The sequence below is a fragment of the Chinchilla lanigera genome, unplaced genomic scaffold (genome assembly GCF_000276665.1).
Source record: "Chinchilla lanigera isolate Chin_1 unplaced genomic scaffold, ChiLan1.0 scaffold00030, whole genome shotgun sequence".
Lineage (NCBI taxonomy): Eukaryota > Metazoa > Chordata > Mammalia > Rodentia > Chinchillidae > Chinchilla > Chinchilla lanigera.
The window spans coordinates 10,194,806-10,215,398 of record NW_004955431.1 but is presented as its reverse complement, the minus strand read 5'-3'; the positions used below and the strand labels follow the sequence as shown (position 1 = coordinate 10,215,398).

The 20,593-nt window shown below is 40.5% G+C and overlaps 1 protein-coding gene across 3 annotated transcripts in view; it reads right to left on the bottom strand.

Annotated features, from left to right (window-relative positions):
- The window catches only part of Dclk1 (doublecortin-like kinase 1), a gene marked incomplete at its 5' end in the record, with an annotated part of 326,977 nt that overhangs the window by 87,207 nt on the left and 219,177 nt on the right, over window positions 1-20,593 (bottom strand). For all 3 annotated transcript variants that reach the window (XM_005387689.2, XM_005387690.2, XM_005387693.2), the window contains 1 exon segment: window positions 7,095-7,211. In XM_005387689.2, coding sequence (XP_005387746.1) covers window positions 7,095-7,211 — 117 coding nt within the window.

The window sequence follows — 20,593 nt, the reverse complement described above, 5'->3', positions numbered from 1 at the left end:
TCACTAAAGTGCTAAGTCACTAAGTAGCCCAGGCTGGGCTTCAACTTGTGATCCTCCTACCTCAGCCTTATAGAATGCTGTGATTACAGGCGAATGCCGCTGCACCTACCTTCCTCTTCTTTTTTTATTGCAATCGCAAACAACTTTTTGGACATGAAATCCACATTGATATTTATTTTACCATGTCCTGTAATGGCCCGTGGATAACACTCTCAGACAAGACAGTCATCTGGCTTTGACTGCTGAAATCGTTCCTTCCCAGGTCACCAATGGTGTCCTCACTGCCAAATCCTGTGATCTCATTCCAGATGCCCCCTGACTTCTTAGCATGGAACATTTCTTGTTTTTCCCCCCATTTTCACACTTTCTGCCTCTTTGACTTGGTCACTTTCAGTGTTTCCTGGCCTTCTATTATCTTTTCCTAGAAATTGCAGGTGAGCCAGGTGTGGTGGCACATATCTATCATCCCAGCTACGTGGGAGGCTGAGACAGGAGGTTGGCAAGTTTGAGGTCACTTAGTAAACTGGATGTCAAAATAAAAAAAAATTAAAAATAAAGGCCTGAGGCTTTGATTCAGTGATACAGTATTAGCCTAGAATGCATGAGGCTCTGGGTTCAATCCCCAGAGCCATTTAAAAAAATGCAGACATTCATTGAGGATCCATTTGCATCTTCACAGATCTTTCAGTGTGGAAGAGGCAATGACTCTTACATTTGTATTAGTTAAATCATTACCTTATGCTAGGGCCTCTCAAATATATATCATTAGCTGAACTTTCCTGACTGAAACACTTATTCCTAACCACCTAACCACCTGCATTTCAGAAGCATCTCACACACTACATGTCTAAAACAGAACGCATTCCCTGCATCTCTTCACTGGACAGTTGGCTCTTCATCTCTCTTCTCCCTGTTCTCTCCCTGGGACCTCATATCCACTTAAATTCCTGGATTTTTCCTCCTTTGAAATCTCTCCATTCTAAACAGTGCTGTTTTAGTTCTGTCCTGACATTATTTTGTTTTCCAGAATAACTACAGGGAACTCACAGAGCCTTCCTGGCCCCTTGTACGGAGCCACTATTTCTACTGTGGCAGCACAGTTCTTAAAACTCGACTGTAACCCCAACTAGAATGCAAACAACTTTGAAGGCAAGTAATGTGGTTTAATTATCTTTGTATCCTTAGGGTGCAATATACGCCTGGAACAGGCAGATCTCAGATGTCTAATTAACAGTAGGAAGTTATAAAAGTTGATGTAAGATAATTTCCCCAAGTAAAAAGTAAGTCAAGATAATAGTTCAAAGTTCTGCCCAGTTTTTTCTCCTTGAGATTCCATTGGGGTGAACACTAGGAGGAGTTGATGAGTGAAAAGAATGAGAAAAGAGTTGGACTTTATTTGCAGTAAGAAATTCTAAAAAGACAAAGGATGAATCACGGACCTCTTGCCCTTGGTGGATTTTGTTTTCAAAAATTTCCTTGGAGTCCAAACGCAGAAAAATCCTCCATAGGTTGTATAAGGCCAAAAACTCTGGACCAAAGGAATCACTGAGCCAAAGATTAATCGCTAGATATCTCCCTTTGAAGATATTTAGCAGAAATCAAAAGAATTTGACAAATTGGACCAGTGAGCTGATTAAAATTTTCATCCCTTCACCAGCTTTGATTCTTGTCTTATCTGCATATGTTGCATAAAATATTTTATATAACTGTTAAATCTGAATAGCAGAAATAAAAAGATTTCAGGACTTCCAGGAGGACATACAAGTATTATGCCCAGGAAGTGAAGAATGGTGCTTCATTCAAGGTAATAGTTTATTAAGGCACCAGCTTTTCTCTCTTTCAGATGTCCACTCTGGTATCTGCAGCACCAAGCACCGAGGGTCCATTGTAGGTTCTCAGTGTATACTGAATGAATGAATGAATGATTGTTGCCATGAGTGTTTTGCATAAAGTCTAGAATGTACAGGAATCTCTTGAGGTTCGTAGGGTACTGGTTCCACCACCTGCCATGAATACCCAAGTCTGCAGATGCTCAAATTCCTATATATAAAGTGGCAGGGTATTTGCATACAACCTACTAGTATTCTCCTACATATTTTAAATCATCTCTAGATTATTTAAATGCCTAACACAGTGCAAATGTCATATGAAAAATCATTATATTATGTTGAGGGAATAGTAATAAGAAAAAGAAAGTCTGTACCTATCTTTTTCTGAATGTTTTTGATCTATGGTTGGTTGAATTGACAGACTTGGATCCTGTGGCTACAGAAGGCAGCTGTACTTTAGACTATAAGTTTCTGAAGGGCAAGAAAGTACACTAGATCATGCTTGAATTGATGGGTGGAAGGCATGCAGAGGGTGTCAGTTATGTTTTCCATGGCTTCTGCAGACAGAGAATCTAAGTAGAGGATGTCATTCTAAGAAAAGTTCGCTATGTAACTACATGGGAATAAAAACTCTACAACAATACCCATGTACCTTTAAACAGATTCGAGGAGAGGTTAAAATTTTGGAGTAAGACTGCAGAAATAAAATTTTAAGATGGGTGAAATGATTTTCTTATACTTCTAACATCAAGAAAACCTAAACTTTATGGTCTTTATTGAAACCAAATTAGTGCATATTATATTCTTATTTTGGATGAATTTTTGCTACACCCTCTTTGTGAAGATAAATTTCCTTAAAATAACTTCACTTTCAAATTACATATTTTATGAGATGTCTGTGTTCCAAAGACTCACCTATATTAAGATTAAGCCCATATCAAATATTCCTTATAGTGTTCTTTTGGATTCTTATTTCTTTAAGAAGCAACTAATGACTGTTTTTTAAAATGTCCTTAGGAATTCTGCCTCCAATGTCTCAACATACAATTATCTGGAGCTTGGTGCTCTTTTTGTGCATTATTAGGTTTCTGTTTTCTCTTTCTTCTAGTTTCACTTGCTTTTTGGGGGCCCTTTCTGTAATGGAGACTAATAATAATTCAATAGGTCTGTGAGTTGTGTCACCTATAAATTATTTGAAAGACCTTAACCTCCATGCTTCTTGACAGTAGGGCCTCTTTTCTTTCATCTCTGCATCATTAGCACCTAGCAAATTCTTGACAGCAGTAGGCCTGCAACTGATATTTCTGAATGTGTAAATGAACACCTTACATTAATAAATCACCTCAATTTCTTTCAGCCCTGCGAAGAGGAATGGGTGAAGAACAGAAGGAAGATTTATAGAGGATTCCTGTTCTTACACTAACCAACAAAGGAAAGTTTCTGTCCGTCACTGACATAAATCATGAAATTGGGGTGGGATGCCAGGTAGGATTAATATTTAAGCTTATGGTGCAAGACATTATAAAATTGTAAACTGCAATTTCAAACAGGTATAAGATTAGCTTATCCAGCCAGTGCTGGAAGCCCTAAGTTCAACTTGCATCACCACTCAACTCTGCAACTCTGAAGAGTAATGACCTCAGCTCTGCCACTGCATCTTCATTTCTACAAACACAGATATAGCTTATCTTACTGCTTGTTACTGACAAGCCATTGGGAAGATTACAAAAGATCAAAGGGTTAGAAGTCCTCTGTAAACTATATTTCATTTAAATATAAGTTAACTATATGCTATGTTTTGGATAAGTGTCCCTCAAAGGCCTATGTGTTGCAGATTTGGTCTCCAGCCCATGATGTTATTGGTAGGTGATAGAATCCGTAAGAGGTGGTGTTTAGTAAGAGGAAGTTAGATCAACTGTGAGGTGTGCCCTTGAAGAGGATTGTATAATTCTTAGGTATCTCTCTTTATCCCTTCTGTCTCCTCCCTCATCTTTTTCTCCTCTCTGCTTTTCTGCTTTATACTGAGTGAGGGTAGCAATTTCCTACACCATGCATTTCTGCCACGATTTAATATGTTGCCACAAGCCTAAAAGTAATGAGATCAGCTAACCATGGACTGATCCCTCCAAAACAGTGAGCTAAAATATACCTTTCTCTTTATGAAGTTAATTATCTCAGGTATGTTGTTACAGTTATGGAAAGCTAACACATCATATTAGTCTGAAAACTGAGCAAATCTTAACTTCATAATGTGCTACAATTTCTACAGCATGTGGGAAGATGCATTCTGAAAGTAGAAGTAAAAATCTAAAGTAGAAATGATTTTGAACTTTAATGTTTTAGAGGGGAAACAAGGTTTCTTTACTGTTTGAAAGTCATGTTTATGGTAGTAATTGGGTTTGGGGCGACATCAATGTTTTATGGGATATTAAGGTAAAATTAAGTACATTTGAGTCCCTATGATTGGCAAAAAACACAAGACAGGCTATTTTAAGAAAACTGTGATGTGATCAATATAAATTTAACTTAGGAATGTAATTCCTTTTCTTTGGTTTCAAAAGTCACAGTTTAGTAGGCATGGGAGACCTGGACCAGGGCTGTGGGGAGGTCCCAAAGGAGAGCTTCCCTGACATCCTACAGTATTCTTGCCCTGATAAGACTGCTGATACCACTAGAATTTGTAAACCCTAGGTTAGGTCCCAGGAAAAGGGAGTCATCTTGAGCCAGTCAGCATAGGTCATATATTTGTGACCTGGCATTGGCTGCTCTGTAAACCTCCTACAATTTGGGACCACTGAGAAGGCAGTAAGATTTCATAGCAAGTAAGAATCAAGAAACATTCATTGCATATTATAAATCAGAAACAACCGCCTATCATGACCAGAAAATGGCTATCATCTCTTCTAGGTCAAAACACAGAATGTTGAAAACTTTATTTGCACAAAATCCACATGTTAAACAAAACATGATTGGAGTCATATAATTAATTTGATCTAGAAGTTAGAACACCTTGAATGAAGTGTATATTTTTAAAGATTATATATTTTTAAAGATGATAGTAACTTAAAATGGATGTGTATTCCACTTTCTTCGTGAAAATGATAGTACCTGACATAGATTACCTATCAAGAATTCCAAGTTAGTGTTAGTCAAATCAATCAAGTTTTAATTAGAGATGAAAGTACTTCAGGAAAATAATAAAACTAGAAAATTTTATTTGAAGCAACTTGTTGATTTTGAGGATAATCATAACACTCTGTCTCTAGTTCCCAAACCTCATATTTGTTATGCAAAGTGCATTCAGTCCATCTCCAAGTGTTCCCAAAGTCTACATATATTTCCAGTTACTCAAAAGTCCAAGTCCAAAGTCTCCTCTGAGATTCAAGGCAACTTTTAGCTGTAAACTTCTTTGAAATTAAAAAGACTAGTTGCATATTCCTAACACACAATAGCACAGAAGAAGCAATATCTGCAATATCTTTCCAAAGGGAGAAAAAGGGGAATAGAAAGCAATTGAACAAAGCAAGACTCAAATCAGAAGCTCCTTGTCCAGCATCTGAGAAAGGTAGTGGCATGATGTGAGCTCCAAATGGTTTGGGAAGCCCTACTCCTAAGGGTTTGCAGCCTGTGCTAACTTTGCTTTCAGTCTTGTGGCTTTCCTCAGTAGAATTTCTGCATTTCTAGTATCACTTCCACTGGAGCTTTGGCTTCACTCTCACAGTTTTATGCAACACCATCTTTGGAGCTGTGTGTAGGGATTCTGACCTGCCACACATTGCCTAATTTCCCAGGCCTTCCTTTCAAATCTGGGCAAAAGCTTTCACAACTCTATACTCACGTTCTACATACCTGGAAAACCAGTATTACATGGACAACACCAAGAATTTTTGCCAGTTTGAGCAGTAGCCAAGACCACTTGCATCATGGCTGCAGCAGCCTCTGAGTTGCCTAGATGGTTGAGCACAGGAAAAATGAATCCTGAGGTGAACAACTTCTTACTGGCCCTGTACCAGCAGAGTGTCCCTGTGCTTTCTTCACAAAATAAGGCATTTCAAATGAGTTTATATTTTTGCACTCCTGAGCCTGCATTAGGTAGAGGCTGGCCAATACCTGACATGCTCTCAAAGCATCTTTCCTATTGTCCTGTTGCAAACAAAATACTTGGCTTCTTTTTAGTAGCACTAATCTGTTCAGCTAATATACCTTCTTTGGCTCAAACTTTTCAGGCACTTTTCTAGTTAAAATAAATTTTCTGCTCTGCTTTTTGCTCTAACTACATCTACATCTTTCTGCTCTTTGTTTTGCTCTCAATTTTCACTGCAAATCTGACTTTTTTTGAGAAAATAATTATTGTGGCTTATAGTTTCAGAAGTTCCTTGGCTGCATTGCTTTACGTCTGTGCTGAGGCGGAAACATCATGATGGAAAGGTGTGGCTGAGGATCTCTGCTCACAGGGAAAGAGTATGAGAGTAAAAGGTGTGAGACCAGGGATTGTCCTCAAGATCATGCTCCCTTGGTCCACTGCCTTCATTTAGAGCCCACCTCTTGCTTCCACCACCACCCAATAATGCCACCAAATGATGATCTTATGAATGGTTTAACCCACTTGCAAGTCAGAGCCTTCACAATCCAATGATTTCCTCAAAAGCCCATCGACAGGTGATCAAGCCTTTAACACATGACTCTGGGGGAATCTTTCAAATCCAAGCCACAACAGGGCTGAGATATTATCACATGAATCAGCCCAATCCAACACCAGCTCCTGAAAACCCTGTGAGATAGACCCAATCAGGGTCACTGCAGTGATGGTCCTTGTTCCACACCCCCAACCTCATTGCTTTCAGCCCCAGAACCATGAAAGGAAACTGAGATCAGAGTTAAAAGTGGATTAAACACAGGTTCAGAGAATACAAATTGAAAGCCCTTTATAAGCTAGCCAGCCTCAGGCCAAATAAATGCTGTAAGAGAGACTTCTAGGCCCCCCAAAATCATTTTCCTGGTAGAAATCACTAAAGTTATGGCATACTTCCATTTGTGGGCAAATCTGTATTTCCTGAGTCTCACAAAGTCTATTTTTCCAGCTTAATTTTTTTTTTCTTACAGCCAACATGCTAGACTCTGGTAAATCTGTTCAACCGCTCTAACATGTTCTAAAATTATAAACTAGAATCTACAGTTTTAAAAATCTCACACTGCCTTCACACACCCTGTGCTTCTTATGCGTCAGAAACAAGGCAGTTGCTTCCTCATCTCCTCCTGCTTTACCTGAGCTGGTGGAGGCAGGAGATTTGCTGCGCCGGGAAGGTCCTGGGCTCTTGGTGGTGCTCCTGCGGGATGATGAAGCTATTTTGGTGTAAGAAGTGGACTTCACCACGCGACATTCTGGGGGAGAGAACAACAATGACACATCAGGATTGGGTTACAGCAAGCAAACCATCTCATGTACCTCCCCCCCCCAAATTATATAACAACTTGGCTATAGAAACATACAACCATCTGCAGCCACACCTGTGTCCTGCCATTCTAATGCTTGGCTATGACAATGGCACCAAGGAACAATGCCTCTTATACAGAATGGATCACTTAGACACCAAAGTCAATGATACCCTAAGCTTCCAAGTCGACCAGATTTCTTACCCTTACAAGCATGCAGTTACTTGAGTACTTCCCTAAAATAGATTCAGTCCCTGGCACTGAAGTTTAGTTTCTAGTAACAAGAAACCAAGGACACATTGTAGATGCTCAAAACATTTGCTGAATGAAGTGGGCTTGGCAGGTTGAAAGAGAAGCACTTCTTAAAAGCTCCTGACAAACTGCCCCACCCTCGGAATGTTTGACACAAACTGTATTTCCACCAGAGCATGAATGGGCATTTACTTGACTGCTTGTTAAGTTTAGGTACTATTTTTCCAAAAAAAATCTTCAAATTTCCAAACAAAGATAAGACTCTATTGCTCAAATCTGAATCAGTTGAACTGACAGTAGTGTGTATTTTCCCCACCTGCATATTAGCCATTTGCATTTCTTCTTTTGCAATTATTTATTCAGATACCTTGCTCATTAGCAATTAGGACGACCTCTTATCATTGCCTATAAGAATGTATTCTATACTAAAAATTTATTCCTTAATCTCTCATGTTATAAATATTTGTATTTACAGTAGTTGTTAAAATGTTAACCTTTTAAAAGGGGTATTTTAAAAAAATATAATAGCTTAAAATTAAAGTGTAATTTATTAATTTTCCCATTATGCATTTTCAACCATTTTATACTTTAGTAACAAAGAACACCTAATTCTACAACTGAACAACTAATGCTAATGTCTAGCTTTATCTGCGAATTCTTTTCTTTCTTATCAATCCAATTCTAATTTTGTAAGTTCAAGACATGTTTCTTTCCCTTATCTCCTCTGCAGGAATAAAGTAGTTCATATTATTTAGTCAAGAGGAATGGAAGTGTATACAAAATAAAAATGTTAGAAGACTTGCAATACAAAATAAAACAGAGGGAAGAGAGTCATGAATTGAACTGAGGCAAAAAGAAAAGATTTCATGAAGAAGATGGGGGGACAAGGACAGGGAGGGAAATTGTGCCTTGAGATATTAATATTTGTGTCTTCCTTTGCCCTTTTGTCATACTCAAACACGGAGAAGATGAATTCGAGCATAGTGAACCTGCCATGTTTTTCCCAGAAGTTACTTGTACCACTGCTGGCTGTTTTGGCCTACCCAGGTGGTCCTGTAGGACATTTCATTTCTTAAGAGAAGCGAAAAAAGTTATACATATGGGCACAATAGTAAAAATTAGGAATAACCAAGAAATAACATTAATAACATAGAAGATATGATCAGAAACACCAAGACCATTCACATGGGACAATAATTCCTCATGTGCTTCCATAGAGATCTGAATTCACAAAACTGAGTTTTGGACTGTGAGAGAACTTCACATAGCTCAGGACACTGTGTGCCTGCAGATGATAGCACATTCTGGAGTTTGTCCTGGATGTGGACATCTGCGTTATATTAACAACTAAACTGCATTGGCATAATGTGCCTCACCCACTGGCGTGCTTCCAGCTACACGTTTATGAAGAACCCACTATGTGCTAGGCACTGAGAACTACAGGCAAGATGCAGGACCAACCATACAAATTTGGCATCTGAAATACTGGCCACCTGGCAGTGGCACATAGACTTTTTGGTTTTTGTTTTTCTGCAAGCCACGCTTGTTTGTTACTCAATTTTATTTCATAAAACATTGAAAAATGTTGATCAGTACAACTGATTGCTCATAAATAATAGCACATTGAATCATACTAATCAAAATCAAGACCAGAATGACCAGAACTTTTTGTCTCAGGTCATGAACATTTGGAGGTCACATAAATTTAAAACAGTAATTTAAAAAGCTCAGCAGCTAGCTAACAGGAATGAATAGTTAAAATAGAAAGTTACCAGATGGTGCACATTGTTAGTAACAGCCGTTTTCAAGCTGCAACATGGATTAAAAAATTGATTTCAGGGTTTGGCAAAGGTGCCAGAATTGGTAGTTATGGTTCTAACTACCAGCCAGGGCTCTACACCAGCATAATCGAACCAGTCTTGCCACACTCGCTGGCATTTTTCCTTCTACTGGAAAGATACTCGTCCTTTGAGACAGGCACCTCAATTTTAGGAGAGCAAGTATAGGATCCAAGAGATTGCTGAAGTACTGAAAAGAGCTTATGGGCTCGTGTCATGCCTGTGTTACTTCCATTGCTTCTTTTGAGCTCCATTATCACATAGTATTAATCAATCAAAGTTACTCATTTGTTCCTCTATCTCCTCCCTCTTTCTCGTTTAGTATTATCTAGTGCCTGACATACTAACAAGCATGTAATAGCTGCTCAGAAATAATAATTCCGGCCCTGTTACTACTTCTGTGAACTCTTAGTATTCATTGGACTAATCCAACCTCTTACTTTAGAGATGAGGAAACCGAATCTTCGAGAGGCTAAATGACTTGAATCAGAACCTAAGTCTCTTTGGCTGGTGATTTTCTCACCACCCCAGTATCTGATATTGCAGGCCAGGTGGCTTGAAAATGTGTATGAGCATGGTCAGGGGCAGACAAACGAATGGCAGTAGATGTGGGAAGTGTGGGAAGAAACTAGTTTTCATATCAGCATTAAATTAAGAATTCAAGCTACTAAAGCTAACTTTCTTTCAAGTTGTCTAGTATGCTGGAAAAAAGAAATACTAAACTCTTTCAGAAGTGGAATTATAATGAAGTAATAACTTGAGGAAACCAGAGTCTGAAAAATAATTACAAATATTACAAATCTTGTGCCACTTGCCTTCAGGGTAAGAGTAGGCTTCATGAGTCATACTGGGGATTAGTATAAACCTGAAAAGCTTGTGCTGAATAGCAGAAATAGAAATAACACAAAATTATGGTCACTGCCCTGTAACCCTGGTCAAAATAAACCCAGTTAGAGACTATTGCAGCGCCAACACATAAATTAGAGAAAAAAATCCAGCTCCATCCATCTTTCCAATTAAATTTTGGATTTTAAATATTTTAATTAATTTAAATAAGAATTATCTTTTATAATGGTGAAAAATGAGTGAGAGAAAAACAAATGCTGACTTAGAATACCAAAATTATTGGCAGCTTAGAGGCACAAGTTAGAATCATTATGAATAATATGACCTAAATGGTCAGTAAATAGAAAGTCTTTTTGTTCACACAAAGGACATTTTTACTGTCTCTGGCAAAGAAGAAAGTGGCACCTCTTATGTTGGAGTGCTTGCCTTTGGGGATAATTACTTTTTCATTCTGTTCATTTGGGGCACCCTTAAGCTTTACTGACCAATTTTCAGATAGGATTACATTTCCTTAGGCTGTGGAGATACTAGACAATGCAGATACTCCCTTAAGCAAGAGGACACTGGAGGACTGTAGTTGGTCATTTGGAGGCAGCTGCTAGACTTGCTACTAAAGACTGAAGCATACCCAAAATACACTTGCCCTGGTACCCCCAGGGCACTGGCTCCAGGACTTCCATGAATAACAAAATCTGTGGATACTTCTGCACCTTATATGAAATAACATAGTATTTACACATAAACTGTGCAATTCTCTCATATACTGTACATATCTCTAGATTACACCTAATACCCAATACACTGCAAAATCTACTGAAATAGTTGTACTGTTGTTAGTGAATGGTGATGAGGGAAAAAGTCCACAGTGTTTACTATGGATTCATCTTTCTTCCTGGACAATTTCTATGCACAGTTGATTGAGCCTTCTCTTTGGTTGACTGATAGAACCAGTGGGTGTGGAAGGCTGACTGTATAGGATATGGATATGGACTGTATAGGATATTGTTGAATATCCATATGTTAAAGCATTGGTGCTTAGGGTGGTGCTATTGGAATATGGTGGAATTTTTGAGGGATGGGGATTAGCAGGAAGTCATTAGCTCATTGGGAGAGTGTCCTTCAAGGGGATTGTGGTGCTCTGGCTCTACCGCTGCTTCCTAGTTCAAGATGTAATGTGTCCTTTGCCACATACTATCATGTGTGGCCCCCATCAGAGGCTGGAAGCAATGGGACTGCCTAATCTTGGACTAGAACCTCCAAAACTGTGAGGCAATAATCCTTTAGGCCAAACACACAAATTGCTTGGTGGCCCATAACAAAGCAAGCAAGCAAGCTTTTATTAAATCATTGCTTTAGAAAGTTTCTCTATTCACAGGTCTTTGAGGTGAAAGCAGTACTTTGCATATGTCTATATTAACATTAACTATATGGAAGTTCAAGGGATTTGGTGAGATAGAAGTCAAAATATCTTCCACCTTCAGCCAGGGCACTCAGGAAATGGCCATTCTGTGATGGATAGATTTAAAGAGAGAACCCAGATGGTGATGTGTAGGGAGAAGGCGGAACATATTCTTTGGCCACATTTCCAGAAGCATGAGAACTTTCACTTAAGAACCGTGCCCAAACAGTTGTACAAAGGCTGAATGCTAGAGAAGAGGCTGAGGAATAGAAACGATTACAGAGCTCCACCTCAGGCAGCAGCAGCTCACCTGAGGGTACTGAACATACGTGCATCAAAAGGGCCCACTTATACCTTTTGAAGAAACTTGAACAAGGAAAAGGTGAAAACCTCTGTGTGTCTAGACAACCTGTGGTGACATGCTGGCCAGGAAATACTCTTTAAGCAAGGGATGTTTTTACTCTTATCTCTTTTGTAAACTGGTCAGAATAAAAGCATTACAGGCAGGAAGGCTTTCACCTTGACTCTACTGTCAATGGTTCTGAACAGTGAAGGAACTAGTTCAAGGCCATCTAAAAGAATTCATTACATGCAGTAGACACTTGATGCTCTCTGCCCTATTCTGACAAACTTCCTCTTAATTTGGCAAAAGTACAAAGCTTCTAAATGGAACAATATTCCTCTCTGTTCATACAAGAAAAAGAGTCAGGAAGCACACTCAGTTCCAGAGACTTTTTATAAAAATGGCACAAGCTCAATGACAAAAAGAACTGGAAACTCTGGATAATTATCCAGAGTTGTCCTTACATGTTCCCATTCTACGAATTGGAAGGAATCTATGAGAATATCAAGGTTATTAATTGTCACTGAGTGAACTGTCTCCTATATTCAGGAGAATTCTCCCCTGCTGAATGGCTAGCCAGCTCCCCTCGAGCATCTCCAGTTCTGGGAGGTCTCCCACTTCCTGTCTTATGGTTTTGAAGCTTTTGCCACCTCTGATTCCTCTCCAACTTTTCTGCATGGGTGACCTGAACAGATCATTCCTGATATAATCGATGACTAAAGCTTACTTCCTCTAGATATATAATGACTTTCACGCTCACAGCAACTTTCTAACAAATGAAGGCTCCTCACAGAAAGGGCTCATATGCATCTTCCTCGCTGCATGTTCTAGGAAGGGCTGAGGCCTGTCCTGTGTTTCTGCTCCATCTGGATTTTAAGTTAACCTGACACTACATCAGGACTCCTAGCGCTACTGCCTATGGGGTTTAGAAAAGTGTTACTTCCTTAAGCTCCATATGTAGCATGTCTGGGATAGAAACAAGATCAAGACATTCCAAAACATAGCTTTAAACAAATCAGATCTGGAGCAGACTGAGTTGGAGACGAAGGCAGCAGTTGGAGTGACTTAGCAAGAGAGTAAAGTTCCCCAAACTGAGATTTTAAATGTGCCTTCTAAAAATATAGGCACGTGTGTCTCAAACACACCGGCCCAGCACAGCTTAGGGAACATTAGTTCAGCGCTCCAGCTGGCACCCACTGTTCCTGCACCGCGCGGCTCCGGAGGCACTGGCTGGGAGTCGATGTGTTATATAACATCTGCAGAAGGATCGATGGTGCTGGCATTTTCTGTACTAACATCTCGGGAGTCACTATTCCAATCTACGGATGTGATAGCATGAGTGATTCTCCTCTCTAAACACTTTCCTTTTCTCCAGCAGTCAAATAAGAGTTAATTCTTCCCTACATAATAATCTAGAAGGTCCTGAGGGGGTAGATGGTTTTACTTCAGAGATTCTCTAGTAATCCGGCTTCCTACTGTCTTATTTCTGTCATGCCAAGTGTTTTCTTCCACATGGTCCCAATTGGCTAATCTTGCTATGACTGGGTTTCAGCCCTTAGGGAAAGGAGAAATAGAAGGCCTCCAAACACTAGGGAAGAAAAGCTGCCTTGTGCCTCATTATACTAGCTCTTTATTGCCTGGAATTGATTCTATTCCTGTCGTCTTTCCTTCCCAGATGGCAATTGTGCTGTTTATTGCCAATTGCCTGTTCTATCCCTGGCTTCTACCCACTAGGTACCAGTAGCACCTTCTTAGCTATGATGCCCCAAAATATCTCCGCACATTGCCAAATGTCCCCTGGTGGGGCACTATTATCTCTAGTTAGGAACCACCGCTGGAGATCTCCATGAGACAATGTTTCTTGACACAGGCTTCAATTAATTCCTGAATTCTTGATGGTAATAAGGAAGCCATCACCAGCTGCATACCCAGGCTCCTAACCAATGCTTTGTACACATTCTGGAGGTTTGGCCAATATGAATTGACAGTTTTGGGCTTTAATGCATCCACGCCATGTAAGGGATGCATTTGGCAATCCTGAAGGCTTTCCAGAAGTCTTTTTTACACCTGGAAATAGCATCCATTTCTTGGAATATAGGGCCTGGGAATGTTAGTGGTTTCTTAGCATAGAATTGGAGGTAGGGGAGGTCATGGGGCACAGGTAGAGAAGGGTAACTTCCATGATGTGCTGTGTAAGCTTGAGTGTTACAAAAGGGCCCAAGACATATACACAATCAGCTACGCTGGAACTCAAGACTTTTCCCTTCCAGGTCCCACTGACCTCTGCAATGACCTTTTTGGAACCACCCTGAAACAGCACTCCATTAGTTTATATTAGCTGAGTACGAGCACCCAGGAGGAGATTTTTGTTCTTAACCTATTGCAACATGAAGATTAGTAACTCTTGTTTTAAGTTTGGCAGTATTACCTCAAAACAACCAAATAATGTCCCTCCTAGCTTCTTAGAACTCAGGGTCTTGTGTTTGTGAATTTGAAACGTCAGTTTAGTTGGTAAGTTTGTTTTTCCTCATAAGAACCCAACAGCTTTCACAGTAAATATGCCCAAGAAAGCAGTCTTTTCTCAGTGTCTGTCTTTTGCAATTTGCTTAGGGCCAACTGCCTCTTCATTGGCCTATGTAGCTTCACCAAGAGTCTTCCTTTGTTTGAAGGTACAGCAGTTGCTAACATGGAGAGGTGCCTTTTGGCTGGCTCTGAGCTTCTTCTAATACAATTCCTGTGTGTCTTCAGTGAGATCTCTGAACACATTCCAGGTGCTAAGAGCCTCTCTTCCCAGTGTGTTGTGTGCCATATCATTCTGCCCAACACCTTCTTAGTCTTCACTGAAGAGTGAACACCTTCAGAGACTAAATACACAGAGGGACAACATCCAGATCCTATATAAATCAGAACTGTGACTCACAGCCTAAGGCATCATGCCCAGGAAACTGACCCCTTTTCCATGCTAACAAGCCAGGAAAGCAACACACTAGAAGTCAGAACTGTAGAAGGTCAGACTACTAGCTGCATCAATAATCCCCAAATCCAAAGTATAGCCTCTGTAACAGTGAGCTGAAAGGATTTAATTTATAACTGTTAGCTTTTCTAATTTTTGTCCCTGTTTACAATGTTGTGCTAACTAGAGGAAGCCTAATATGCTTCTCTCAACTAATCCACTAGGACACCCCATTTCTGGCTATTCTGCCTACAGATTCCCCACACTGGCAGCCCCTCGGGCACACTGGAGCTTTCCCTGCTTTGCACTCCAACGCTTCCCCACTCCTCCATCTGCCTATATACTCTCTGCCCAAAGGGAAGTGACAATGGCTGAATCCCTGCTGTAGCAGGCTCAGGATAAATAGCTTCTCCTTTTCTCACTTGGTTGGTCTTCATTTATTTTGACAACACACATGGTTCTCCTATAGCTATGACTGGAGCACTGGGTACCATAGGTGCAGGAAATTTCTTTCTCACTCACACCTCAGGCTCCTTTTTTATTTCACATTTTTATTCCACATTGGAGAAGAGCATGCTATATCTCTGTCAGACTGGGACAGACAATGATTCTTCAACTGACACAAACTAAAATATCTACCATGACTATAGGGTCATACAAGTAAGCTTACTTTTGTCAGGTAGAATAGCAACAATAGCCCAACAGTGAAAGATGGCTGACCAAAGAAAGAACAGATGAACACTGCCAATCTAACTCTTAGTCCAGGTCAATGTTCATTGGATGAATCCATATGCATAATGACACATATCATCTCAATTCCTATTTCTCTCTCTTCTTTCTAAAGTGTGTGTACTAGTTTCTTGTGGCTGCCATGACAAATTACCACAAACTTTGTGGCTTAAAATAACTGAAATGTAAGCCACACAGCGGGGAGTGCCAGCCTGTGGGCTGGCCTCTAGCTGTGCAGGCTCCCGGGGGGGGCGGGCCCCTGGTGCCTGGGAAGCTGCAAAGTGGCTTGCACTGGCATGCGCCGGCACCAACCACCACCATACGATCGAGAACCATCATGGCACAGAGAAGCAATGAGAAAATTGGCCCACCATGTGCTGGCTGTGGAGGTCTGCCTGTGGATGTGCATGAATCATTCTGACATGGAGAAACCCCTGGGAATACATGCCACACAACGGATTGCTCTTGCCCCTGCCATTGAGAACCAGAGAGGTCCAGAGTCAGTGGAGGAGCAGCTGCTGAACCATGACTCGGAGAACATGAGAATACAGACTAAGCCCCAGGAGTCAGAGGTCCTGTGGACCGGGGTCATGAGAGCCGTTCAGAAGCTGTAAACCAGGAGGACCTTGCCCAATACCTGGGGAGACCCCTTGGAAGCCATTCTTCCCCTGACAGTACAGGCTGTGGTGGAGGAGTGTGTGGAGCTCCAGAGAGGTCACACTGAGATTCCTGCTGCCTGTGCTGACGGTTGGGGAGAGGACACTAAGTGGTTGTGGGGTCCCAATGCAATGGGAGGCTGGGGAGAAAAAGCTACAAAAAATGGCTTTCACCCCAGATGGCTCACTTGAGATGTTAGTAAGAATAGCTTCCTCAGTATTCTATAGCCCTCACAAGGAGGAGGACAAGGAGAGAAAACAAAGAGACCGAGAAAAAGCAGCTGCTTTTGCTGGAGCACTAAGAGAAACAGACCCTAAATCTGATTCTAGGGGCCCCAGGAAGAACTCAATGACTACATTCATCTGCTACTACCGTTATAAGCCAGGCCACCTCAAGAGGAACTGCCCTAAGAAGCCCCCTGGGCCATGCCCTGAATGCAAAGGAGACCACTGGAGATCAGTCTGCCCTCTGAAGCAGAAGCCCCAGAGCTCAGACCCATCCTACCAGTTAGTCCAACAGGAATGAGGAGGCCTGGGGCATACTCTGCCCTCTCCCTCTAGCCAGACTGTCATCTCCATGGAGGAGCCCCGGGTAATCATGACTACAGAGGGAAAAGAAAACAGTCTGTTGCTAGACACAGGTGCAAGTCTCTTGGTCCTTCTTTTCAATCCTGGCCTTCCTTCTAGCCATCATACCTCAGTGAAAGGAGTCACTGGTGAGAAGGTAATACACTATTTCTCACAACCCTTAGGCTGTAACTACTTGTTAGATCTTTCTTGCGTATCTCTGTCTTCCTGAGAAACCACTTTGAAGATACCACCATGTATTACAGCAGCCATTGATATTTTCCTACTAATCTGTCCATAACTCTGTAATGTTTATATTGTTCCTATGCTATTTCATAAATGGATGTATATTTATTATTATGTGTTTCCTACAACAATCATTGAGAATAGTCAATGCTTATTCAATTGGTCACTCATGTATAGCTCTATTTATTTTCTTTAGAAGCCACTTTGAAGATACCAAAGTACAGTACAACAACTATTGATAATCTCCTACCACTTTTGTCTGTAAGTCACTATTATTTGTCTATTTGTTTTCCTGAGAAACTATCTTATAGATAACAATATGTAAAACAACAACCATTGATAATTTCCTACCACTTTGTCTGTAATTTGGTAAGCCCCCCCCCATTACTATGTTATGCTTTTTTTACTCTTTAAAATAAAAAATAAACCTGAAATATATTTGCTCACAATGTTAGAAGCCAGAAGTCTCATGTCAAGATGTTAGTAAGACCATAGTTCTTCCAAAGGCTCTAGGGAATAACCCAGTTCTTGTTTCTTCTAGCTACTGATGGCTTCATGAATTCTTTGTTAGTCAAGTCTCTGCCTGTCTTGCACATGGACTTCTCCTCTGTGTATCCGTGTTATTTTCTTTTGCTTTTCTTTTATGTGGAGATTTGTGGCAGCATACTGACCCCCTCCTGAACAATCCAAGGTCATCTCAAGACCCTTAACTACTCATAGCTACAATGTCCCTTTCTGCTGGGTATTTAATTTGCTGTAGAATGGATGCCTTTACTTTAGGACAGGCATTTTTGAGAAGTTTTGTCATGAGATCTGTGGTTGTTCTATGCTTATTTTCATTCCACAATTCTTCTTTTGTATGGAAATATGCTTAGCATGGCCTATACCAGTGGTGGTGAACCTTTTAGAGATTTCAATGATAATAAACAGCTGGCTGCAACATGCTTGCCATAGGTTTGCCACTGTAAGGTAAGGTGCTGGCCTACCTCATCTCTTCTCTCCTCTTTCCTTTGGATGCACTCACTCTGTAGTTTCTTAAATGAACTACTACTCTCCTACTTCTGGGCATTAGCACATTAATTTCCCTGCACAAGGAATTTTTTCTCCTTATGATCACCTTACCTGGCTAACTTCTCATATTTCCTTGTTCAACTTAAATATACTAATTTTGTAAGTATATTTCCTGAATTCCTGCTGTTTTAGGTGCTCAGATACAGTATCAAATCAGTAGACAGGGTCCCTGCTCTTATGAAATTTGGTGGATACACGGGTTTTAAGCAAATAAAAAACAGAAACAAGAGCTAATTTCGTAAGTACTTTGCCAAGAATTAAAAGGATGGTATGATTGGGGGACTGAGTGAGTGACTTCTCCATGGTGGTGGTCAGAGAAAATCTCTTGGCATAGAGGAAACTGAAGCTGAGCTCTAGACACAGGAAGAAGCTGGTGATGGGTAAGTCAAAGGGAAGAGAGGAAGGCACCAGATCAAGTCAGGTTTGGGAAGATCAAGTATGGGGCTTGTATTTTACTCTAAGCAAGATGAGAAATCATAGAAGGGTTTTAGCAAGGGTGATGATATAACCTGATTTACAAGTCTAAAAGATCCCTCTGGATACTGTAAAAGATCTTAAATAGGGTTCATCTAGGTGAGAAAAGATGATGGCTTTACCTTGGGTAGAGGTCACAGAAGTGGATGCAAGAGAATGACTGGGTGTATGATGAGGACATACAATCTACACAGCTTGAGGATGGATTGCAGGGGGACAGAGAGTCCCAGCTTATATGCTGTTTGTCAGTGTACTGGCAAGTCCTACTGAAGGGCCTACACAGTGCAGGGACTTGGTATAGATACTTGCAGAGGAGACCACAGCCTATAGTCTTTCTGCAGGATTAAGACAGGCTTTCAAACCCTTTAAAATGCAACTTCTTTCCCCCTCCCCTGGACCTCCTAAATTAAAATCATTGGAGGTGAGACTAGGAATAAAAAAAAAAATCCCAACTGATTTTCAGTGATGTGCATCCACAGACCATAAAGTTTTTACCACCTCTTTGTTTTTGGATAAGAAAATCACTGAGAGAATCCAGAGGCTTGGAGTTTGAAATAATTGTGCAATGTAGCATTTGTAAGAAAGAACTAAGTTAAAAGTATGAGGAAATAACTTAAAAATTCAATAAATCTTTAAAAAGCAACAAATATAAATCCTATTGCAGATTTCACCCCAATTCAAATTTGAAATACTTTGGAAGAACAAGTTGTCCTGTTTATTGACAATTTATGAACACCTGGTTTTCATTAGCTACAAGTTGGAAGGATCTAAATGACAGATAATAAATAAAAAACAGACAGGTTACTCAAGAATTGAGTTAGAAAATGAATAAGAATTTTTTCTAGAGAAAAGAAGACAAAAGAAACTAACAACAACGAAAGAGCAGAAAAGTATGATCTGAAATCAAATTTGAGAGCTCTGTCCTTGCATGAAGCTCCCTTATGCCTGACTTTATCCCACCTATGCAGAGAAAAAGGGTCAGTGTATATGTTAGGTCCAGTGGCCTCCAAGCTCAGGTGTCTAGCACAGGCCCAAGTGGGTCAGAAGTCAGGAGGTCTGGGGGGGACTCCCTGGGGAAGGCGCACGATCTGGACTTTCCAGGCAGCACACAGTGATGGTAGTTGAGAATTCTAGGTGTGTCATTCACAAAGAATAAAGCATTGTTTTTTAATTATCTCCTGAGCTCTTAATGAGTTTATGGCAAGTCATGGCTTGAATAATAATGAGGTCTACCTCTCTTCCATGAAAAATAGTTGCCGGCTCTGTGTTGTTCAATTAAGACCCTCTTGGTTAGTGAAACTCTCAGTTCCTCGCTGCCTACAAGGTCCATGGACCAGCTGCCCCTGCATCACAGGAGCTCGTGGAATCTCAGGTCCCATCCCAGACCTACCAAGGCAGAATATGGATCTTTTTTTCTTTTTTTTGTTTTTTTTCCGGTACCGGGAATCGAACTCACGACCTTGCGCTTGCTAGGCAGGCACTTTGCCGCTAAGCTAAATCCCCAGCCCCAGAATATGGATCTTTACTCACGTTCTTTGTGCTTTATATTCACATTAAAGCTTGCAGGGGAAATGCTCCAGCACAACGGAGAGGGGTTCTTAGATCAGCAATTTTGAAATATTAGTGAGAATAAGAATGGTTTGGGAAGTATATGAAAAAAAAGAACAGATTTCTAGACCCAATCCCCAGAGATTCCAAATCCCTATGCCAGACGTCTAGATCTTAACTGATGGATCTCAGACTGTGATTCTGGTACTCAGGGGATAATTTGAGAAACAGGGCTGTCGGTGATGATAAAACTTCCTAATTCTAGAAAGGATTACATGACAGAGCTAAAAATGTTATTTAGAGAGAAATATTTTATGGTAGTATTTTCAGATTTCCCTGATGACAGGAATCAGCTGGGAATTTATATTAAATATTCAACTTCCCAAGCCCCTCCCCTAGATGTAATAAT